The following is a 22,345-nucleotide window of genomic DNA, read 5'->3' on the forward strand; positions in this document are numbered from 1 at the left end:
TTTCTTTCATTCTGCTTAGCATGCCAGAATCTGACTACTGACGTTTTGCACATCTTTGGCACTATCTGTTTGGTCGTAATGCATGGTTTTATATTAGGGCATCCGGCGTAAAATTGTGCCACATCACACATGCAGAAAACTGTACAGAAACTCATACCAGATCGGTCGAGGCCCGGGTTAACAATGACCGCCACCAGTACTGTTGGCCAACAGGGTGCTGGCGGAAATTGGGCTACTGTTGGCCGAAGGAGAAGAAGAGACGGAAGGCATGCCCAAAGGCAGGTAAGGGCTAGGACTGTGACAGTGAGGGTCGGAACTTTGAATGTTGGCAGTATGACTGGTATAGGGAGGGAGCTAGCTGATATGATGAACCGAAGGACGGTTGGTATATTGTGTGTGCAAGAGACCAGATGGAAGAGGAGCAAGGCTAGGTGTATCGGAGGCGGTTTCAAATTGTTTTATCATGGTGTGGATGGGAGGAGAAATGGCGTAGGAGTTATCCTGTAGGAACAGTATGCTAAGAGTGTTTTGGAGGTGAAAAGAGTGTCGGATAGAGTGATGTTTATGAAGCTGGAAATTGATGGTGTAATGATGAATGTTGTTAGTGCATATGCTCCACAAGTTGGGTGTGCGATGGATGTGAAAGAAAAATTTTGGAGTGAGTTAGATGAAGTGATGATGACTGTACCCAAGGGTGAGAGACTGGTGATTGGAGCAGATTTCAATGGGCATGTTGGTGAAGGGAACAGAGGGGACGAGGAAGTGATGGGTAGGTATGGTGTTAAACGGAATGCAGAAGGTCAGATGGTAGTGGATTTTGCGAAAAGGATGGACATGGTTGTGATGAATACGTATTTTAGCAAGAGGGAGGAGCATAGGGTGACATACAAGAGTGGAGGAAGATGCACACACAGGTGGATTATATCTTATGTAGAAGGGCCAATCTGAAGGAGATTGGAGACTGTAAAGTGGTGGCAGGGGAAAGTGTAGATAGGCAGCATAGAATGGTGGTTTGTAGGATGGCATTGGTGATCAAGAAGAGGAGGATGAGTGTGAGGGCAGCACCAAGGATCAAATGGTGGAAATTGAAAAAGGGTAATTTTGAGGTGATGTTCAGGGAAGAGTTAAGACAGGCACTGGGTGGCAGTAAAGAGTTACCGAATAGCTGGGTAACTACAGCAGAGCTAGTAAGAGAGATGGCTAGAAGGGTGCTTGGCATGACATCTGGAAAGAGGAAGGAGGACAAGGAGACCTGGTGGTGGAATGAAGAAGTATAGGAGAGTATACAGAGAAAGAGGTTGGCGAAGAAAAAGTGGGATAGTCAAAGAGACTAAGAAAGTAGGCAAGAGTATAAGGAGATGAGATGCATGGCAAAGAGAGAGGTGGCGAAGGCTAAGGATAAGGCGTATGAAGAGTTGTATAAAAGGTTGGACACTAAGGAGGGAGAAAAGGACCTGTACCGATTGGCTAAACAGAGGGACCAAGCTAGTAAAGATGTGCAGCAGGTAAGGGTGATAAAGGATAATGAGGGAAACGTACTCACAAGCGAGGAGAGTGTGTTGAGCAGATGGAAAGAGTATTTTGAGGGGTTGATGAATGAAGAGAATGAGAGGGAGAGGAAGGCTGGATGATGTGCGGATAGTGAATCATGAAGTGCAGTGGATTAGCAAGGAGGAAGTAAGGATAGCTATGAAGAGGATGAAGAATGGAAAGGCTGTTGGTCCAGATGACATACCTATGGAAGCATGGAGGTGTTTAGGTGAAACGGCAGTGGAGTTTAACTAGATTGTTTAATGAAATCTTGGAAAGTGAGAGGATGCCTGATGAATGGAGAAAAAGTGTTTTGGTACCGATTTTTAAGAATAAGGGTGATGTGCAGAGCTGTAGTAACTACAGAGGGATTAAATTGATTAGTCACAGCATGACGTTATGGGAAAGAGTAGTGGAAGCTAGGTTAAGAAGGGAGATGATGATTAGTGATCAGCAGTTTGGTTTCATGCCAGGAAAGAGCACTACAGATGCGATGTTTGCTCTGAGAGTGTTGATGGAGAAGTACAGAGAAGGTCAGAAGGAGTTGCACTGTGTCTTTGTGGATTTAGAGAAAGCATATGACAGGGTGCCTAGAGAGGAGTTGTGGTATTGTATGAGGAAGTCGGGAGTGTCAGAGAAGTATGTAAGAGTAGTACAAGATATTTACTAGGGTAGTGTGACAGCGGTGAGGTCTGAGGTGGGAGTGATGGATGCGTTTAAGGTGGAGGTGGGATTACATCAAAGATCAGCTCTGAGCCCTTTCTTATTTGCAATGGTGATGGACAGGTTGACAGACGAGATCAGACAGGAGTCTCCGTGTACTATGATGTTTGCAGATGACATTGTGATCTGTAGTGAGAGTAGGGAACAGGTGGAGGAGACCCTGGAGAGGTGGAGATATGCTCTAGAGAGAAGAGGAATGAAGGTCAGCAGGACTAAGACAGAATATATGTGTGTGAATGAGAGGAAGGATAGAGGAATGGTGAGGATGCAGGGAGTAGAGGTGGCAAAGGTGAATGAGTTTAAGTACTTGTGATCAACAGTTCAAAGTAATGGTGAGTGTGGAAGAGAGGTGAAGAAGAGAGTACAGGCAGGATGGAGTGGGTGGAGAAGAGTGTCAGGAGTAATTTGTGACAGACGAGTACCAGTAAGAGTGAAAGAGAAGGTCTACAAGAGGGTAGTGAGACCAACTATGTTATACGGGTTGGAGACAGTGGCATTGACAAAAAGGCAGGAGTCAGAGCTTGACGTGGCAGAGTTGAAGATGTTAAGATTTGCACTGGGTGTGATGGGGATGGACAGGATTAGGAATAAGTATATTAGAGGGTCAGCCCAGGTTGGAAGGTTTGGAGACAAAGCCAGAGAGGTAAGATTATGTTGGTTTGGACATGTGCTGAGGAGGGATGCAGAGTATATTGGGAAAAAGATGCTAAGGATGAAGCTGCCAGGTAACAGGAAAAGGGGAAGGCCTAAGATGAGGTTTATGGATGTGGTGAGAGAGGATATGCAGGTGGTTGGTGTGACAGAGCAAGATGCAGAGGACAGGAGGAAATGGAAACAGTTGATCTGCTGTGGCGACCCCTAACGGGAGCAGCCGAAAGAAGAAGAAGCAGCATGGTTTTATATTAGTAGAGCTGATGATGCTCAGTTGCAAGATAAACTTAGTTGACAACAAGCTGTATTAAGTTAGAACTAATACAGTTGCAGTAATGATCATTATCTTATCATTGTAAGTATAATTACATTAGTGAAATTGTTGTATTCCTATGCAATGGGCCAGGGACTTCTTTCAAGATATTCTACACAAAAATGCACTAATGTGTGCACATACTACACACAGTCCTCAAAACAGCTGAGAGTGCAGTAGTGAGAACAACATGTGTGGGAAGGGAAAGTGATAGCAGATGTATATCCCCTATTTCTCCTAGACAAGACTTGTATTTTAACCAATTTTATTTATTTATTTTTTGTCTTTTCAGCCATAAACCTGCTTTTTCCTCTTTTATGTAATTGTGGTTTCTTTCACCTTTTTCTTACTTCCCCTGTAACATGCCCTCTAAACCACCTTTCATAATCCTGCATGTCTGTGTCGTGCATTTCCTACAAACACAATTTGCAAGATATGAATTTGTATCTCTATTTGTATAAAACATCACTTTGAAAGTGTGCCCAACATTTGTTAAGTCTTGGTCTTCCAATGGCTTACTAGTGTTGTAAAATTCAGTATGTTGGCACTGTCAGAATAGTTTTGTCACGTCACATTCTACATGAGAGAACAAAACTTAACATACATCTTAGATATTCATTTTTTTCATAGGCTAACTGCTCCTGTAGGTCATTTTAAGCCTAGCCAACTACCCCATTAAAGAATCAAACCCTGGACCATGTGTCAGTAAGGTTAACACTTTATCCATTATGCCAACCCCAACCCCTGCTTGTTGCTTGGCTAAACATACATGTAGCGATATGTGATTTCCAGATGTGTTGAAGTTTTGCATCTCATTTGGCAACACAAGGACACAGTTCACAGACCCGTTCTCATGTGTCTGTTACCACTGTGAGAGTATTGGCCCTGGAGTAGTAACAAACACTGCATGAAAATAGTTCCTCATTAGTTTTGCCACCTGGTTTTAATATCTGCCCAAGAGTCACCCCCACCCCCACACACACACACACACACACACACACACACACACACACACACACACACACAACACACATGGGTGATCTATCTGTCTGACCATTTTGCCCTTTTGGGCTCAGAGACAGATGTAAAAATCATAGCGATAGATATGAGAAAATTATAGGTAATACAGAAGGGCAATGAGTAGAGTGTCATGTAATTAGATACAGGCGAACGATTTTGTGATACACAACAACAGCCTGATGCAAAAATGCAACTGTTAAAATGAAAAGTGACTTGTTTATTTATCTATTTATTAGGTCTATTTTCAGAGAATAAAAATGTTAATTCCATGGTTAAAAAGAGTTCTTCATTTAAAACTGAATTACAAGGTACTGCAAGCTTAGAAACATAATTTAATTGCTAGTAAAATATTAAGTATACTTTGCAAATGTTCATTTTTTGTTTCAGGATTAAATACAGATGATCCTAATGCAGTGGTCATAGGACTGGCACCAGAGCACTTTAATTTTCAGACTATGAACAAAGCATTTAGGTAAGGAATATTTTTAACTTTGTGTTTGTAGATTGTAATTATAGTTCTTCAGAATTGTGTGAGGAGTTTCTACTACACAAATAGTGAGACATTTAAAGACATTTCTGAAAACTGCTTTTCAAAGCCTATATATTAATTTAAGTGATAACGACTGTCTGTGCCTCAGACAAGTGCAGCTTAAATTAATGTCCCTAAACCAGATAAGAAATACATGTGCAAAAAACAAAGGAGAGGCCTGACTTAACAGGGCACAAAAGTAAATTCAAACGAATTTCCTTACTTTTGACCATTTGTTTCCCTCAACATTTTTGTCAAAGTACTCAGTAGAATTTTTTTTAAAATCTGCCAGTTTGTTGTTTTCCCAAAAAGCATGTTGCCATTTACCTGTCTTCCACTTCACTTGTCCCTCTCCTACTTTGGACAGAATGGAAGAGACTTTGTGGGTTCTGTTCAAGCAGCTTTGTTTTATACAGACACATCACGATAGAAGTTTACTGACTTTAACTTAAGTAACTTCTATACAAACTAACTGCTGGAATCATACATGCTTACTCTCTGGCTGCGCTGTCAAAATGGCACTAGGAATGGCATGTGCTTGACATTTATACATCCACATTATGTCTTTGACATGCTTCTTAAAGATACAGCACACGGCCCATGCACTCTGATCTACATCCTCCCTCTTGAGAAAGTAAAAACATGCAATGTTATGAATCTGGCATACAGACACCACACACAATGCTCTGTCATGCATTTACACAAGATACGATATATATATATATATATATATATATATATATATATACATATATACAAACACACACACACACACACACACACACACACACACACACACACACAAGTCCATGTTGCTGCATATTTCACACTGGGCCTGGATACTCGTCCATATTGTGTGACATAAAACTGGGAATTGGACTTAACAACTGGAGCGGTCTCTCTAAAATGTTCGATCTTAGAATTGTCTGAAACATCTTCAAGAATGGAATCAGAGATAGGAACACACGCTGGAATGGGAACAACGTTTGGTTCACTCTGAGATGTAGAGTCAAACAATGCTGTGATGATGATTATGATACAGGAAGTAAAGGCCTGCAATTTCTCCTGTACTCCATACCCTCGGATTCTACCAGGTAGGATCTCGGCTCAGCACATATATCTGCAACCTGACCAATCCGGTTGAAACTTTTCGCCGTTTGTATTCTTAATATTTCTCCTTCCATCAACGGATGAAGAAATCTGCTTGATTTGTCATAACTGGACTTCTGGATTGAATGCTTCTTGAACTGTTGAGCCTTTATGGTTCTGTTGTTCTTCGCTTTAGGCATCAGTAAACTGGAACTAATAGGTAGCATCATTCTGGTTTGCCTGGAAAGAAGTCTAAGCAGGTGAACCAAGAAAATCGCCATGGGTTATGTTTCTGAGATTAAGTAAATTCAAATAAACATCGATATTGTCACGCTTTGACCTTTCAAGTAATTGCTTTGCACTCTGCACTGCACATTCAGCTAGACCATTTGACTGTGGGTATTCAGAACTGCTAGCAGCATGTACAAAGTCCCAATCTCTTGCAAATTTCTGAAACAACTGACTAGTAAATTGAGTACCAGTTTCAGAGATAACTTTGTGTGGACTACTGGGACTGAGAAATGACATTTCAGCTTAGTAATAACAGTAGTGGATGTTAGGTTAGCGAGTAAGTCCATCTCAAGCCAATTTGAATAAGAGTCTGTCAATACCATGTAGTGTTGATTGTACCACTCGAAGATATCAGTGGCTACTGTCCACCAAGGTGGTTCAAGGACTTGACTTAGCTGAAGTGGTTCTCTTTGCAAATGCGACTAGTACTATTGCATACTGCATAAGAAGAAAGTACTTTATCAATGTCTCACAGTAATGAATGCCAAAAGACTAATAATGTCGCTGTTCTGTTAGTGGATGTGGAACCTGGATAACCATGATGCAAAATCTGGATATATTCTTGTTGTGAGGAAGCAGGAACAACAATTTTAGGACCTTTGAAAGTAATGCCATCTTATATCAACATTTCATCTCTGTAAGGAAAATAGGTTTGATTTCAGTTGGTACACTAGATTGCTTTGATGGCCATATAACATTAATGTAGTGGTTGAGCTTTTGCAAAATTGAATCAGTCTTTGTGTGATCTCTTAACTCATCAAGCCTAATGGTAGATGATTATGCACTGCCATCACATCAAAGTCAAAATTCTCTGCATCAAGCTGTTCTGTTGCATTTCTGGGCGATCTGGATAAGGCATCAGCCAGATATAGTAGTCTGCCTTTTGTATAGACCATTTTGAAGTTGTACTTTTGTAATTTGGGCGTCATTCGTTGTAATCTTGCTGGAGTAGAATACATAGGCTTTTTTAGAATTATAACTAGAGGCTGGTGGTCAGTTTCAATCTGAATAGCTCACCCATAAATATAATCATGAAACTTGGAACATGCAAATACTATTGCCAAAAGTGCTTTCTCAGTTTCAGCATACTGCATCTCAGTTTGCAAGTGTTCTAGATGCATAAGTCACTGGTCTGCCCTCTTGAAGTATTACTGCACCTAGACCAAATTTTGAAGCATCACAAGAAAGAGTGACTGGTTTGTTCACATCATAGTATCGGACTATAGATGGGGTGGCATTTTTCTGCTTGAGGTCTTCAGATGCTTTCTGGTGGTGGTACAACATTGACCATGCAACATTTTTGCGCATCAGGTTTCTTAAAGGTGCTGTCAACTCACTGAAGTCTGGTGTAAACTTGCCTAAATAGTTGACCATGCCTAGGAAGTGCTGTAGAGCTTGAACATTGTCTGGTGCTGACATCTTAAGGATAGCTGCTTGCTTGGTCAGATCTGGTCTCAACCAGTATTGGTAAACAAATGACTTACATATATATGTAACTTCTAGTAGCCTGAATTCACACTTCAGAGGATTGAGCTTTAAGTTTACTTCACATGCTCTGTTTAGAACTTCCTTGAGGTTTCTGTCATGCTCTGCTTCACCATTGTCTCCAACAAATAAATCATCTACTATTATGGCACAAGGATACCCTGAAAAAATTTGCTCCATTGCATGCTGAAAGACTTCACTTGCAGAATTTATTCTAAATGGCATCCTTGGGAATCTGCATCTGCCAAACGACTTACCAAAAGTGGATAGTAATGAGGATTTGTGATCAAACATCACTTGCCAAAATGAAAGTTTTGCATCCAAGACAGAAAAAAACAGTGGCATTCAGTATTAGGGCTGCGACCTCTTTGAATGTGCACATTCGATGATGTGGTCTCTTCAATGCTTTGTTCAAATCTCTTGGGTCAGTACATATTCTTATTTCGTCTGAGCCTTTTTTGTGAGCTGCTAACATAGATGACACCCATTCATTTGGGTCTGTAACTGGACAAATTACACCTTGCTGCACCATTTTATCCAACTGAGCCTTGACTTTATTCTGCATAGATATCAGAACTTTTCTTGCCAGTCTGACCATTGGAGTGACTTCTGGGTCTAATTTCATAGAATACACAACTGGAAGTTTGCCCAACTTGTCATCGAAAACATCAACTTGCTCTAGGAAAATGGCTTCAGAAAAATTGGAACTTGGAGATGCATTTATGTGATAAACTTCTTTGGTAAGAGAAAGCAGATTCATTCTCAAACTATCTTTGAGTCCCAATAAAGACTGTACTGGCCTTTTGACTACATAAAATAACAAGTTGCAACAGTTCTTGGCCAAATAACACAAAAGCAACACTGAGACTTCGGTTTGAATTTCTTCACCTCCATAAGCAACAAGTTTTGCACTACTGGCCACACTGAGTTGTTCCTTAATTCCCACTTTAGTAAATGTGTCTGCTGATATAACATTTTGAAGCAGTCTTTACTTTAAGCTCTGTGGATTTACAATTGATCCAAACAGTGCAAAACACTTCGCTGTTTGCCAATAAATTCTCTGCATCAACTCTTTAACCAAGCACTGATATACCATCTACACAGAAAGTGGACTGCTGCGTCTATTCTTGATCAACTTGCTTTTTTGTGTAACCTTTTTTTACAACTGTGTGAGGTTTACTTGATTTGCAAAACTTTTGAAAATGGTTCCATTTTTTACACTTGCGACATTGCTGACCAAATGCTAAGCATTTCTCTCTCTCTTTTAGATTCATGATTTGCACCACAATTACGACAGTTAACAATAAAGTTGGACTTGGGTTTTGCTGATTCACACTTGTACTGCACTGAGGATGCTCCATTAACTGAACTAGCCTTAGAACCTGCTGGAAAGCTACATGACTGAACTAGCTGTAGAACCTGCTGGAAAGCTACATGGTTTCCCTGGTGAGCCAGCAGTGGCTGTGGCTGCCATGTGCTTAGGCCTACTTCTCTTTGCCACATGTTGCATACTATCTGCATTTGCACTGGAGCCTGCTAAAACCATGCTTTTGTCACTCACAAGCGTACTTGTGTGTTTTTCTGTCATTTCATGGACCTGACAAATCTCTGAGGCTTTACTCAACATTAAATCACTGTTACGAAGCAAGATCTTTCTCACAGCAGCACTATTAATACCACACACGAGCCTGTCCTTTAACTCATCTTTTAAGTCACCAAACTGACACATTTTAGCTTTGTTTCTCAGGTCAGTTATATAAGCTGCAGAAGTTTCCCCTGGTTTCTGATCTCTAGTGTAAAACAAATGCCTCTCTAATGTAATAATTGTCTGGGGGTTACACATCTCTCTGAACATGTGCTTCAAGCACTCCAGGTCTTCCCCTGATTCAGCCTGTACAACAATATGAAGATTTTCACTTTCTCCCTCATATACTACTGGTGCATACACAAATGAGTGTTCTCTTTCATGGCCTCTGACCCAGCTAAGTTTATGAAAATGAATGTCTTGGTGCATGCATCTTTATCTGAATAAGCTGCTTGTATAAAAATATCGTATTCTTTCTCAAATATTCTCCAATTGTCTGCAATGTTGTGATCAAATACAAGTGGTAAGGGCTTGCGAAATCCGTCTTGCCATATTAACTCATACCAGTGAAGTGTTTTGCAAATGAGCACAAATGCATACGGGTCTACTTTGTTTTGTTGAATCTCATTTCACCCCGACCACTTCGCTTAAAACACAAATTACTGAAAACTCATTTCACTGAATCTCATTTCACTGCACTGAACTTATTATATATGGCACTGTGTAGAGTACTGTAAGGCAAGTAAAAGGTACCTACCCTTTTCCCCACTGTAGTGCGATCCTGGAGTTAGTATATATAGTTAGGGGGTTGTGGGGGGCACCTTGTTTGTTTTATATCGTATTTTACCCAAAACTTCAAAACAATACATTTTAAACAATAGACCTGCATAGTTGCAACACCAATGACTAACTCGCTCCAGAAGACAATATGTATTCAAACTAAGTGGGGGGGGGGGCTACACCCCCCACACCACCCAATGTGGGGACCTGTGCCCCCTACACACACCCCCAACTATATATACAGGATCCACTACAGTTGGGGAAAAGGCATATACCTTTTACTTGCCTTGCAGTACTCTACACAGTGCCATATATACTAAATGCAGTTTAATAAAATGAGATTCAGAGAAGTGGTCAGGATTAAATTAAATTCAGTGAAATGAGATTCAACAAAACAAAGTAGACCCATGCATAAACATACACATGTGCCAGTATTTTATGCCAGTATTTGTAACTGTGCCCAGTGGCACAACAAGCCTCTCTACTACTGAACTTTGGAAAATAAGTTTCTCTCTGGCACCGAAATACTCTTGAAATTACTGTATTGCAAGAAATCACCTCTTATCAGTGTTAGAAACATATCAAACAACTGCATGATGCAAGCCTCTATGTAACTGGACTTTGCAAAATAAGTCTCTAGGGCACTGTAACACTCCTGAAATTATTGTCTTGCTAAAGTAATTTATCATTTTAAGAAACATTTCAAATAACTTCACAATGCGAATGAACTGAGCAAGAGAAGCTCAGAGTCAATAACATTTCAAAGTAATTGCACTTTGCGAATAAAATGTACACAACATACTGAAATTTCTCCAAAGTGGCGTTACCTTGCTAGGCAACTCTTTACAGTGCAAGAAACGCTCTGTAATGGTGGCACTTTGCAAATATACACACCCAGCACAAGAAACTTTTCAAAATGGTTATACTTTGACTGTACTTCACGAAATAGTTGCACTTTGCACACAAATGAACTCTTCTGAATACATTCACAGTGATAAGCACACACTGTAAGCACTTTTACACGCTTTGAGATACTTTGAATAACTTTAGTTATGCCCTTGATACAATACAAAGCCGTAGTTATGCCCAAACAACAGCATTTTGCTAAAAACACACAGTCGTTTGCTTTATGTACACTTAGTGTGCCCTTTTTGCTCTTTTTATATTTGTTTGGCTCATTTAATCTCTTTTCATGCCCATTGTACTTTTCTTGTGCTCGTTTTACTCTAAACATGCTAATTTTACTTTTCTGATAATCATTTTGTCAGATGTCATTTTAAACATTTCCCTTAGTTAACAAATTTTTTGTGCCTCCCACTTCTTTAATAATGCAGTTTGTGCCCTTGTAACGCTCCATTTTACCTTTTTTTTTATAAAACAAATAGTTTGTGCATATTTTCATTACCTTTGATTCTTTTCTGCCTCTTTTTCTTGCTTGTTTCTCTTAGTTTACCTTCACTGTCTTCTCTGCACCTCATGGCTCCAAATATTATTCTCTGCAATCCCAGTTCGGACACCATGTCGCTCTCCTACTTTGGACACAATAGACAAGTATTTGTGGGTTCTGTTCAAGCAGCTTTATTTTATACAAACACATCACAACAGAAGTTTACTGACTTTACCTTAAGTAACGTATATACAAACTAGGGTTACCATATTTGGTTATACGAAAAAGAGGATAAAAAAATATGTGCTGGTATTATACCAGATTCTTGACTGGCCGGGTCCGGACAAAATATCTTTCACACTAGGTGAAGACCAAAAAAAAAGAGGTCTGTAGTCTTTAACGTGGAACATCGCTCCGCATTAAAGACAAGTAGCTCCATGTTTGGCGATTTTTGATTGGCCCGTATGCCGGTATATGAGCCAATCAAAAACTTGCACAGCGGACCCACTTCTGTTCAGTGCAGAACATCAAGCAGTTCCGCATTGAACAGAGCTCCGTTTTTCTATTGTTTGATTGGCTCGTATACTGGTATACAAGCCAATCAAAAACTCGCACAGCGGACTCTCTTCTGTTCAGTGCGGAACAACCAGCAGTTCCGCATTGAACAGAGCTCCATTTTGCAATTTTTTGATTAGCTGGTATACGGGCCAATCAAAAAAAAAAAATAAAAATAAGCGGAGGCTGTTTTGCCGGGACTGTAACCAGCAGTGCAGGACTCGGGATCGACTGCCGATCCCGGGACAATCCTGCTGAAATAGGGACGTCTGGTCTTTGGAAATTCTGCGATTTGTCATGGTTTTTGAAAAACCCCGACAAATGGCAGAATTTTCAAAAAACGCCCGGACAGGAGCCCAAAAAGAGGACGTGTCCAGGGAAACCCGGACGTATGAATCTTACATGCTTTCTGTCTTGCTGCACTCTCAAAATGGCACTAGGAATGGTGCATGCTTGAAATTTATACACGCACGTTACGTCTTTGACATGCTTCTTAAAGACACAGCACATGGCATGTGCACTCTGATCTATATCGCACATCTATCATTTGCTGTCTACCCGAGTAAAAATCATCTGAAGTTGACTAGGGATATAGAAATGCCTGTGCAGACACTTTCACGCAAAATTCCTAAACCTTCTATGCTTTTTGTTGCATACTTGAGAGCCTTGTACATTTGTTCTTATTGTTCCTTTGTAAATTACCTTTCTTTTTTCCCAGTCATTTCTATTAAGATTTGAATTGCCTAGACACCTGAATAAGTTTAATGTTATTGTCTGCCAAAAAAAAGCAGCTAAAATAAATTAAAAAAAAATCTATTCCAATCTACTCCCAATTATAAGTGAATTTCTGGATGTTGTACTGGAGATAAAAGAATGGAGGTGGTGGTGTTTGGTGGTGGTGTTCATAGAAGTAAGTGGACTTTGTGGGAACAATACATACAGAATAATGTTCAAGAGGATGAATGAGGTTCAAGGGAAGGCAGGAATTAATTGAGCAATTTATGCAATGTTGGTATGAATGAAGATTGTTAGGAAGTATAAAGATATATACTGCAAGACAATAACAATGGAAATTGTTAATATGGTTTGTTTTCTGTTCCACTGGTATATGGAATTCCATGTTACAGAATAAAATGTGCTAATTTACTAGAGATGCTTAAAAATAAATAAATTCAGACTTACTTCTGAGACATTTTCTTTGAAGAGTCTGTACGCCCCCCCCCTCTTCGTTAATCGCTTTTAGCTTTCATACTGCTGCTTGTTTCTTTTTGAGCTCAAGCTAGAGCTCAGAAGATAAATACCCATTTTCCATCTTTTTGTTATTAATCTACACTGTTGTCTTTCCTCAGTCCCCAGGGGTTCAAACATTGAGTGCAACTGTTGTTTTATCTTTTGCTTTGCCTTACAGGGACATTTTGACTCTAATGCTGCTGTTTTTTTTCTTTGTACTGCATTGCTCCCATTGACGGTCATTTTTATTTTTTTTATTTATTTATTACTTTTGTTTTTATATTGTATTGTTATAGTTTTTAGAGTTTACCATTGTTTTTCCTGTTTTAAATTGTCTTAGTCTTGAATGATTTTGAACATAGCTGCTTTGGTTCTGCTTGAACCAATTCATTATTTTAAGTAATTCTTACATGGCTTACATCCTTTTGTCCTCCCACCAATGTCTGCTCACCCATGTATGTAACTCTCTAGGCATCTGCACCTTTTTTTGTAGGCATTTTGGCAGCCAGTGGGGACCAGCAAGAGTGGATACTCCTTATACACAAGTCTTTGTTGTTCACTCCATTTTCTAGTAGCCCCACTTTGGGCACTGCACATTAATGTGAGGTCAGTCCACAAAAAGTCTGGCATTATCTTTGACATGCCGCATGATGTGGACCTGGCTTGGTGAGAACTTTGACCGTTACCTAGCTGTAGCCATTCTACCAAGTCCTTGGTGATTCAGTATCCTCAGGAGGGCAAGTTCAATGTTTAGTGGTTCTGGGCTTGGGCTGACACAGTTTTCCTGTTAGGAGGCCAGCTCCTTTGAACAGGTCCTTATTGCAGGAGCATAATGTAGGTTTCTCCTCATCTGCCATCCAAGTTGTGTAAGGCCATTCCTACAGGAGTTCACTTCTCATGGACTTAGTTTTAAGTCACCATTGTGTAGTTGTGTTTGGTGACTTCAGTATCAGGGTTAAACAATGAATTCAGTGACTTTAACCAAGTAATTCAGGTATATTTTGAAAGGCTTTGGATTTGCTTAGGTTATTACCTTTGCAACTCCTAATCATACTTTGGACTTGATCTTACTTAATGTTAAGACATCAGTCTTGGTGGTGGAACTGGTGTTTTGCTCTGATCAGTCCCATGTCCACATTCACCGGGAGCTTATACAATATTATCCCCATAATTTTGAAACTGTTTAAATCAAGTAATATTACCCCACACATCTTATATTCAGCACTCCTTCACTTCATTCAAGGGGAGGCTACTAAATTGTTGCGTATTGCGACCTTGACCCTTATTAGCCCTAAGACATGTTCTCATGATAACTACTGGGAGGTGCAAGCGATGGTTGGACCAGAGGTCATCACTTTGTATGATGAGAAGGGCACAGGCTAGAATGTGATCACAACAAGGTAGGCTTGTGGAGTGACAAACCTGAACTGAATGATCATTGAGTTCAACATCAGGGAGAGGTCACTCATAAGACAGCAGTGTTCTGTCCAGTGAAATCTCTCCTCAGAGGCTAACAGGTTATCAAGAAGGTTGTGTACAAGCAAGTTGAGACCTGCTTAACAGTGTGTGGGCTCAAGGATCCTTTTCTTCACTCTTGTCATAGAACAAACATTGCTGTTGTCCAAGTTGTCATTGATTGCCTAGTGGCTCAAGACTAGTGGTACTATCCTGTACTGGTCCTCTTGGCTCTCTTTTCAGCATCTGATACTATAAATAACAATCTGTTGATTGAGCATATACATATTTATTGTGGTATCTCGTCTACAGTCCTAGAGCAGTTCTTGCCCTACTTCTCAGGTTACCCTCAGAAGGGTTTTTTTCTGCAATTAAGTTATCTTCTATGTACACCCTTAAATGTCGAGTATTGCAAGTCTCTGTCCTTTGGCTACAACTGTTCACAACTATTCATGCTTCCATTAAGATAGCTTAGAGAGTGTTAGCATACCACATTATGTCAGTGATACCCAGCTGTACCTCTCATTTCCACAAGATGGTATGGCAAGTGTGTGTTCCCTTGCTGATGACCTCACTACCATACTCTGGCTTAATTTTAAGCAGTTGAAGCTTAACATCTCCAACACTGAGGTCATGATCACTTAGGGACCAAGAGTCAATCATTGTAAAATGCTTTAATTTCTAAATATAAAACATTTCCAGGATTAAACACCTCTTATGTCATGCTTACTTCTCAGTAGTCGCTCATGAACTTGTCTCCTCCTGGCTGGACTACTGTAATGCCCTTTACTTGGGACTCACTCACTAATGGTGAGCTTGATAATCTGCAAATTATGCAGAATTCTGCCTCTTGACTACTGACTAGTACAGCTCAATACCAACGTATTACAACTATACTTCACAGTGTAAATTGGCTTCCTGTTTGGTACAGAAAAATGTAGAAGATCTTAAGGTATTTGTAATTTATGACTTTGCTCCCTTCTACCTAAAGGAGCTGTCCTTACCATACTGCCTTTTCCTGGGCCTTGCACTCATCCTCCCAAATAATGCCTTGGGTGTACCTTGAGACGTTTTGCCATTTGTTTGCCTTTCAGGACCCTCCCCTGTGGCACTTGCTACCTTAGTGGCTCCAGGAGTGTCAGATATTTACATCATAGGTCTCAACCTTTTCAGAAGCAAATGTGGAACACAGACCGTAGCAATGTGTGACAAACAGTCAAAATGTGGAACACCCTTTTTTCGCACTGCGTGAAAACGCACCATTTCCATGGGGCCTGATTGAAGTAGGCTTTTTGCCAAAAATATTAAGACACATGTCAATAAATAGCAGAAACCATTGATAAAATGCAATATACTCGGCAGAAAATAATTACACAACAATATTCAAGGGCTCTTTAGCACCTGCTTTTCCAACCCCTTCATATCCTCTCACAACTAAAAAAGGTAACTCATCCAATAAGGGACATCAGAAATGTTTAAAATATTGCTGCCATGACAGAATAAGCATATGTGAATTAATATACACTTTCTGAAATAAAAGCAGTCTGTAATTATTTAGTAAATGTAATGCACCACCTTTTCCTCCAAAAGTAACCAGCCCAGCTCTCAAAGAATCAGGGACAAATCCAGAAATAATCAGTGGACACTTAGTATCTTGACACATTGAGAGAACAGAGAATGTGAACAGAGAATTGCTGTTATAAAACTTAGCAAGTTGCTTAAATAACTGAATTTAACATGCATTTTCCTGAAGGACATGAAGTCTATGTCAGACTTTTAATATTCAGTAATTTGCCAGAAAACCACAAATTTTATGAGCAACAGACCAAAAGGCAAGAATCTGGACATTCTGCAAAAATCTGTAACTCCAATCTTGTCTGAAACAAAGTTTAATCAGTCCTGCACTCTCAGCCACTTACCTCAGCCCAGTAAGGGAACAAAGCATCTGCAGCTCCAAGTTCAGCAGTCCACATCCTCCAAATGCAATCGGGGATTAAAAAAATAAATCATCCCAGCGACAGCAGCACCACCACGACCATCCCAATTCCTGAATCAAGTAAAACGAATTGTAGTCCTCTGCCCTAAGGTTAGTGGCCCGGTGTACAGCCAAAACCGTACCTGATGAAATGCACTTCCACAGCAACTCCCATTCAGCAGGTGCCTCCCTGTCCAGTCTCTGTACCCCATCCCTCTTACCCACGATCATAACAAATGAACTGCATGAAGGTTCAAACAGTTCAGTAACAAGAGGATAGCGTGCATTCAGAAAAAAACAGCCGTAACTCTCAATGTGTTCTTTTCTGCACCCTGCAATATCCTTTTTGAAAGTATTGCAGTGGGGTGAAAACTAGTAGTGGCATGTGATTGGCCACATTTTGTGCCTCCCTAATGGCTCCCTTTGCAACAGGAACATATGCTTGATTGGCTTGTATGCCGCAATGCCGATTGGCTTTAATTGCGGTATACAAGCCAGTCAAAAATTGTAAAGCAGAGCTACCACTGCTCAAAGCGGAACTGCAGAACAGTGAGTTAAATCGATACCAAATGAAGAGCATTCCGCACAATCCGGAGCACTTGGCTGCCCAGATTTACATAGGTACTTTTTTTAGTTGATAGAACCTCTGGCAGTATGAAATTATTTGTTCTTATCTATTATCTGCTATTGTTTAATTATCTGTGTTATTTCTTTGTTACTGATGTAAACAGTGTTTTTAGATAAAACACCTTAATCAGTGGAAATACCAGTTGTTGATCTCCATCTCGGAAAGCCCAAGTGGGTTCATAGTCAAGTTGCCTGCTGCTCAGCATATGGTTGTGTTGGCTTGTAGCAGTTCATAGTATGTTGTGCTGTGGCAGAGAATGTATGCAAATGGAAAACACAAGCGTGTGCTGAAAAAAAAAACAGTAACCCACAAATCACAGCACATCAACCACTTCCTCTCTGTCTGGTATGCAGAAAAAAAAGGTGTTAAAAACCACAGTCATTTTAATATGGAAATCGTTTTCTAACTAAAACACCGAAAAACAACAAACAGTGTAATCTATTATTTCAGTTAAGCCCTTTCATCCCCTCTATCTGTTTGGACTTCAAGAGCACAGAAAAAATACAAACTACGTCACTTAAGTACAAAGTGAGTCTTTGGTGTCATTATTCTTAAAGGTGTATACACTTTCATCAAAAATACTTTCTGTAACTTCAGAAATTTATATATGGAAGGGATGTAACCGTACATCAGTAGGTTAAATACATGCTGCAACCAATCAAATACAATCAATTCGTAAGTAGTAAAGATATATTTACACCAAAAATACTAAGAATTTATACAAGATATAATTGTGTTGCCAATCTTTAATTAAAAAGCCCAATCAAATCCTTTATTATATAAGAAAGTTAAAAAATTAAATATTAACAAAATACATTTGCTGGAAGTACTGCTATAATTTAGCAACTCGTAGTTTAAGAACCAGGAGTATAGTTATATTATCACTCAATCCGGGGGGGCTGTGACAGCATCAGGTTTTATTTCCCAAATTAATTCCAGCTTATTTTTCCACACAACCCCTAGGATCAGGAGTCACAGTTTCCAAAGTACCAAATAAAAACATTTCAAAATGTGCACATGTAGAGCTGTGTTTAGATAAAACATTTCTCTTGTCCCCCTTTAAAATCTCATGTGTATGTTCATATATTCTTTACCTAAATAACCTTTGTGTCTTCCCATTGACAGAAGCAGGGCAAGAGGAGAATAACTAAATTTACTATACCCTTACTTCCACAATTCCTTTTTTGTAAGGTTGTAATACTATATTGTACATTTTCCAACTTTATCACCCAACAGAATAAACTTGCATTGTGTACAGACTCCTTAATGTATGCAAATGTCTGTATAGTGACATGCAAATTAAGGCACATGAAGCCATAATGATATGCAAATGGTGAATGCAGTCACTGTTTGTAGTCCTAATTTGTGGAAGTTGCTCAAGGTCTGTACCACAATATAAAAGAGCAAAGCATACTGAAAATATTAGTGTTGCCAGCAACAAAAGTGACCACAACAGCTTCTGTTTGTGCTATTCACACTGCTTCAGGTGGCAATGAAAAACAACACTGACAGTGAATAAAGGTCCATAATTTCATAGGCCAGAAGATTTGATCATTTCTGTGTAGATCTGGATTCTGTTCAGAGGTTGTTTGATATATTTTGCCCACATGCAGAGTCTATAGAAATGCAAGCCTTCCTCTCCTTGTGGAGGCAAAGATGTGTACAGCACTCACTATGCACATATTTGCTTCTGCAAGGACAGGAATGCAAATCTATGTAAAGCACTTGCTTTATCCAAGCTAAAAGGACCTTTCAGTGACCAGCAGGGGACTTGTTAATTACATCAAAAAAATACTGGTTCTGCATGCAGATGAGTATATCTGGTTTCCCAGCACTAGAAGAAAGAGCCACCACTTTGGATGGCTACTGTGACATTTCATGCCTTCCTGAGGTGCTGGTTGTCATCAACCCCTTGGTCCACATTCACAGGAAAGCCTACCATTCCTTGAACTGCCAGGTTGTGTAGGGGACACACATGGGATTATAAGCATGTGTCTGTACAGAAATATGTAGAATACGTGTCAGCTGTATTGCTGCTTCCTGTAAGATGACATTCCACAATGCCACCTAGATTGCAAATGCAGGCATTGTGAATAATTTAAATGTATGCACCTATATAGTGTGTGCACCTATGTCTTAACCTCCCACATATGTTGGCATTGTGTTGCCAGAGATGCAGATGCCCATTAGAGTCCAGGCTACTGATGATGATATGAAACTCAGTGTGTTGCTGTGACCACCATTACAGCATGATATATGCTGAAAACTGTAAAGTATTGAGCTTGTTTTGGCTGGCTCAAAGCCTGCTACACTTTTTTTGGTGCATCATGGGGGGTACACTGCAGTATGACTCTGCCACAATATGTTGGATGTTTCTAGCATTTGCCAAGACACACAGTGTGATTTTTGATGAGACAGGCAGGTCATCTTCATGGTATGAGTGCAGAAGGACCGCATATGCATCACTTGCACAGAAGATACAGTAACATAATTCAGTGATGATAGTAAACCAGAAGAACAGCCAGTATCAGCCACACATCAAGCTGCATAGACAGTGATTAGCACATTACACTGCAGTGCAGGTTAAACAACAATTTCTAATCCAGAAGTATGAGCTCTAACAAACACACACTGACATCACAGTGTCACACAGAGAAAATGTAATGCATGCAGTGTTAACAAGCTATACTTCCTGCTACATGATCGTGTTACACTGTGCATCATATATTACCACATAGACACAATATGGAGAATGGATTGAGTCACAGATGTCGTCCTGTACACAGGTGTTAAAAGACGCTAACACATGGGCTGTCCACACCTACCAAGTGAGGGAGCATTTTACAGAAGGCAGCAGTATGGTATATTTTGGTGTCATGGGATGCATGTTACAGAAACATCCTCCTCCTATTGTGATGGGGTTTTGGTGCATTTATGTGGCCACAATCTGTGGTCACTCCACTGGCTTGTTGCAGGAGGACTGAAGGCTTCCCATGGCAGGGATGGTGTGCAACTCTAGGACTGTTTTCTGGATGGAGTCTGCTGATAAGGTATGTTCTTGTTGGAGTTTGTCTCTTTTCGCCAGTCATCTTAAGGGGTGGCAGAATATTCACTTCTCATTGCCTGTAATTACTTTGTACCCTGTGGTGCCCCCCCATGCACACATGACCACCCCAGATATATACCCTGTCCTGACCACAGACAACACTGCTGGGCTAGGAAGTGATGGTAGCACTGGAAGTACTTTACACAAAGGTGTAAATGGAAGCAGTGTGTGCCACCATAGACTCCTATAAGACCAACCATTACATTGTTTCATTACTTTGGTATTTACAGAGCTGCTGACAGTGCTGGACATCATCATTATGAATGTCATGCAACAGAGTAGTTAGCTCTGTGTTGAAGTGGGCAGCAGCAGATTGTGCCTGGATGATACTCTGGTACATTTGCAGATTCATCCAGAGTGCTGCCTGTATGTCATGGGCCAGCTGTGGCACTTAATGACATCAGGCATGTATGGATATCTGCAAAATGGTGAGAATACACACATCAGACGCAGTGTACCTTGCTGCTGCAGCCGCAGTGGAGCATTGCTTGTGTTACAGATGTGGGAGACCCATCCCCTACAGGTGATAGTAAGCACACAGGTTGCACAGTTAATCTGTGCTAGAGAACACAACCATAACCCTGTTCTGTAATTATCTACCCTGGGTGAAGACTCAGTACCAGTATATTATCTGACTTCTCAGGCATATGGGTCTCATCATCGTCAGCCTATTGGCATACCCCAATTTGAAGTGGTCATTGCTGCAGTGGTCTGGCCTTTGAATTTGAAATATAAGACACACCAGTGAAAACATGACTGGGCTACAACTGTGGCCTGGCAGCATGCATGTTAAGAGTGTCCAAATATGGAGAATTATACCATCGAAACATACCTCAGCTGTAATTGTGGTGTAGTAAAATGCCTGATGTCCATATAAAAAAACATACATAGTCTATGCTGTGATCAAATTAGTCTGCATGTGCAATGGTGCAGTAAAGACGTCTGCTGTGTTTATCCTCCAGGAAATAGCAAGACCTCAAGACTAGCTCCAGATTTATCTGCTGCCAGTGTCCATTCTTCCTGAGATGATCCCAGTACCATTGCCCCCTTTCAGAGTCACCAGATTTCCTCTATATCTGTTAAAAAAAGTGGTCCCTGGTGGCTATCCTCCTGTCACCAATCTGTGAACTTCTGAGGAATATGCCATAGTATGGCGTCAGTTGGTGACATGCCTGTAACATTGATGCAGTGTGATTTGGTCCAACAACAGAATTTATGCTGTGGACCAGTGGCTTTGTCAAGGGAAGGTCATGCCTACTAAACCTGGTGAACTTCTTTAAGAAAGTCACCAAGGCACTGGATGAGAGGAAAACTATGCATACCTCCTACTTGGGCCCTGGTTAAGGTGTTTGATACAGTAACTAGCTGGATTGCCAGCCAGCTCACAGACAGGGCCCAGGAAGTCAGGATTGGTGCTACCACCTCCACTAAGAGACCAGTCACCAGCAGGATACCTCAGGGCTATTTGCTGAAAACAATCATATTTGGCATCTGCTTCTCAGTGGTAAAGTCCAATGTCAAATTCCTTGATCTGACCAAGTTCACAGATGACTGCAAATGCAGCTATTATGGATTCCTTCCATAAGACAAACATCCTATAAGAGGGTTTAACATGGACAAATGACCAATGCCAATGTCATGGATTAAAACTAAATGTCAAAAAACTCATTATAGTACCTTTTGAGAAAACTGCCAACTGGGCTAATTACTCCATTGATGAGACACCCCTAAGCATTGACCCAGTTGCCAGGGATCTGTGAACATATGTAGACAGTAATCTGGCCTTTGATGACCAATATGTGGCCGAGGTAATAAGAAAATCATTTTGTGTCACCCAACTTATAAGTAAGAACATGGCATCCAGGTCCATCAAAGTTTTACTGCCACTTACTCAGCCTTTATCAGACCCATCATTGAGTATAGTTTCCCCTTCAACATGTACCTGACCAGACATATGCAATAGTTGGAATGCCCTCAAAGGTTCCTAACCAGAGGAATCCATGGTATAAACAC

General features: G+C 40.4%; 1 protein-coding gene across 3 annotated transcripts in view; it reads left to right on the forward strand.

The window, feature by feature from the left end:
* Window positions 1-22,345, forward strand: part of HDHD2 (haloacid dehalogenase like hydrolase domain containing 2) — a 564,975-nt gene that overhangs the window by 355,112 nt on the left and 187,518 nt on the right. For all 3 annotated transcript variants that reach the window (XM_044081827.1, XM_044081837.1, XM_044081845.1), the window contains one exon: window positions 4,625-4,709. In XM_044081827.1, the coding sequence (XP_043937762.1) occupies window positions 4,625-4,709 (85 nt within the window). The remainder of the gene's footprint in view (window positions 1-4,624; window positions 4,710-22,345) is intronic.

The sequence above is a fragment of the Protopterus annectens genome, chromosome 1.part1 (genome assembly GCF_019279795.1).
Source record: "Protopterus annectens isolate FY-2018-M chromosome 1.part1, PAN1.0, whole genome shotgun sequence".
NCBI lineage: Eukaryota > Metazoa > Chordata > Ceratodontiformes > Protopteridae > Protopterus > Protopterus annectens.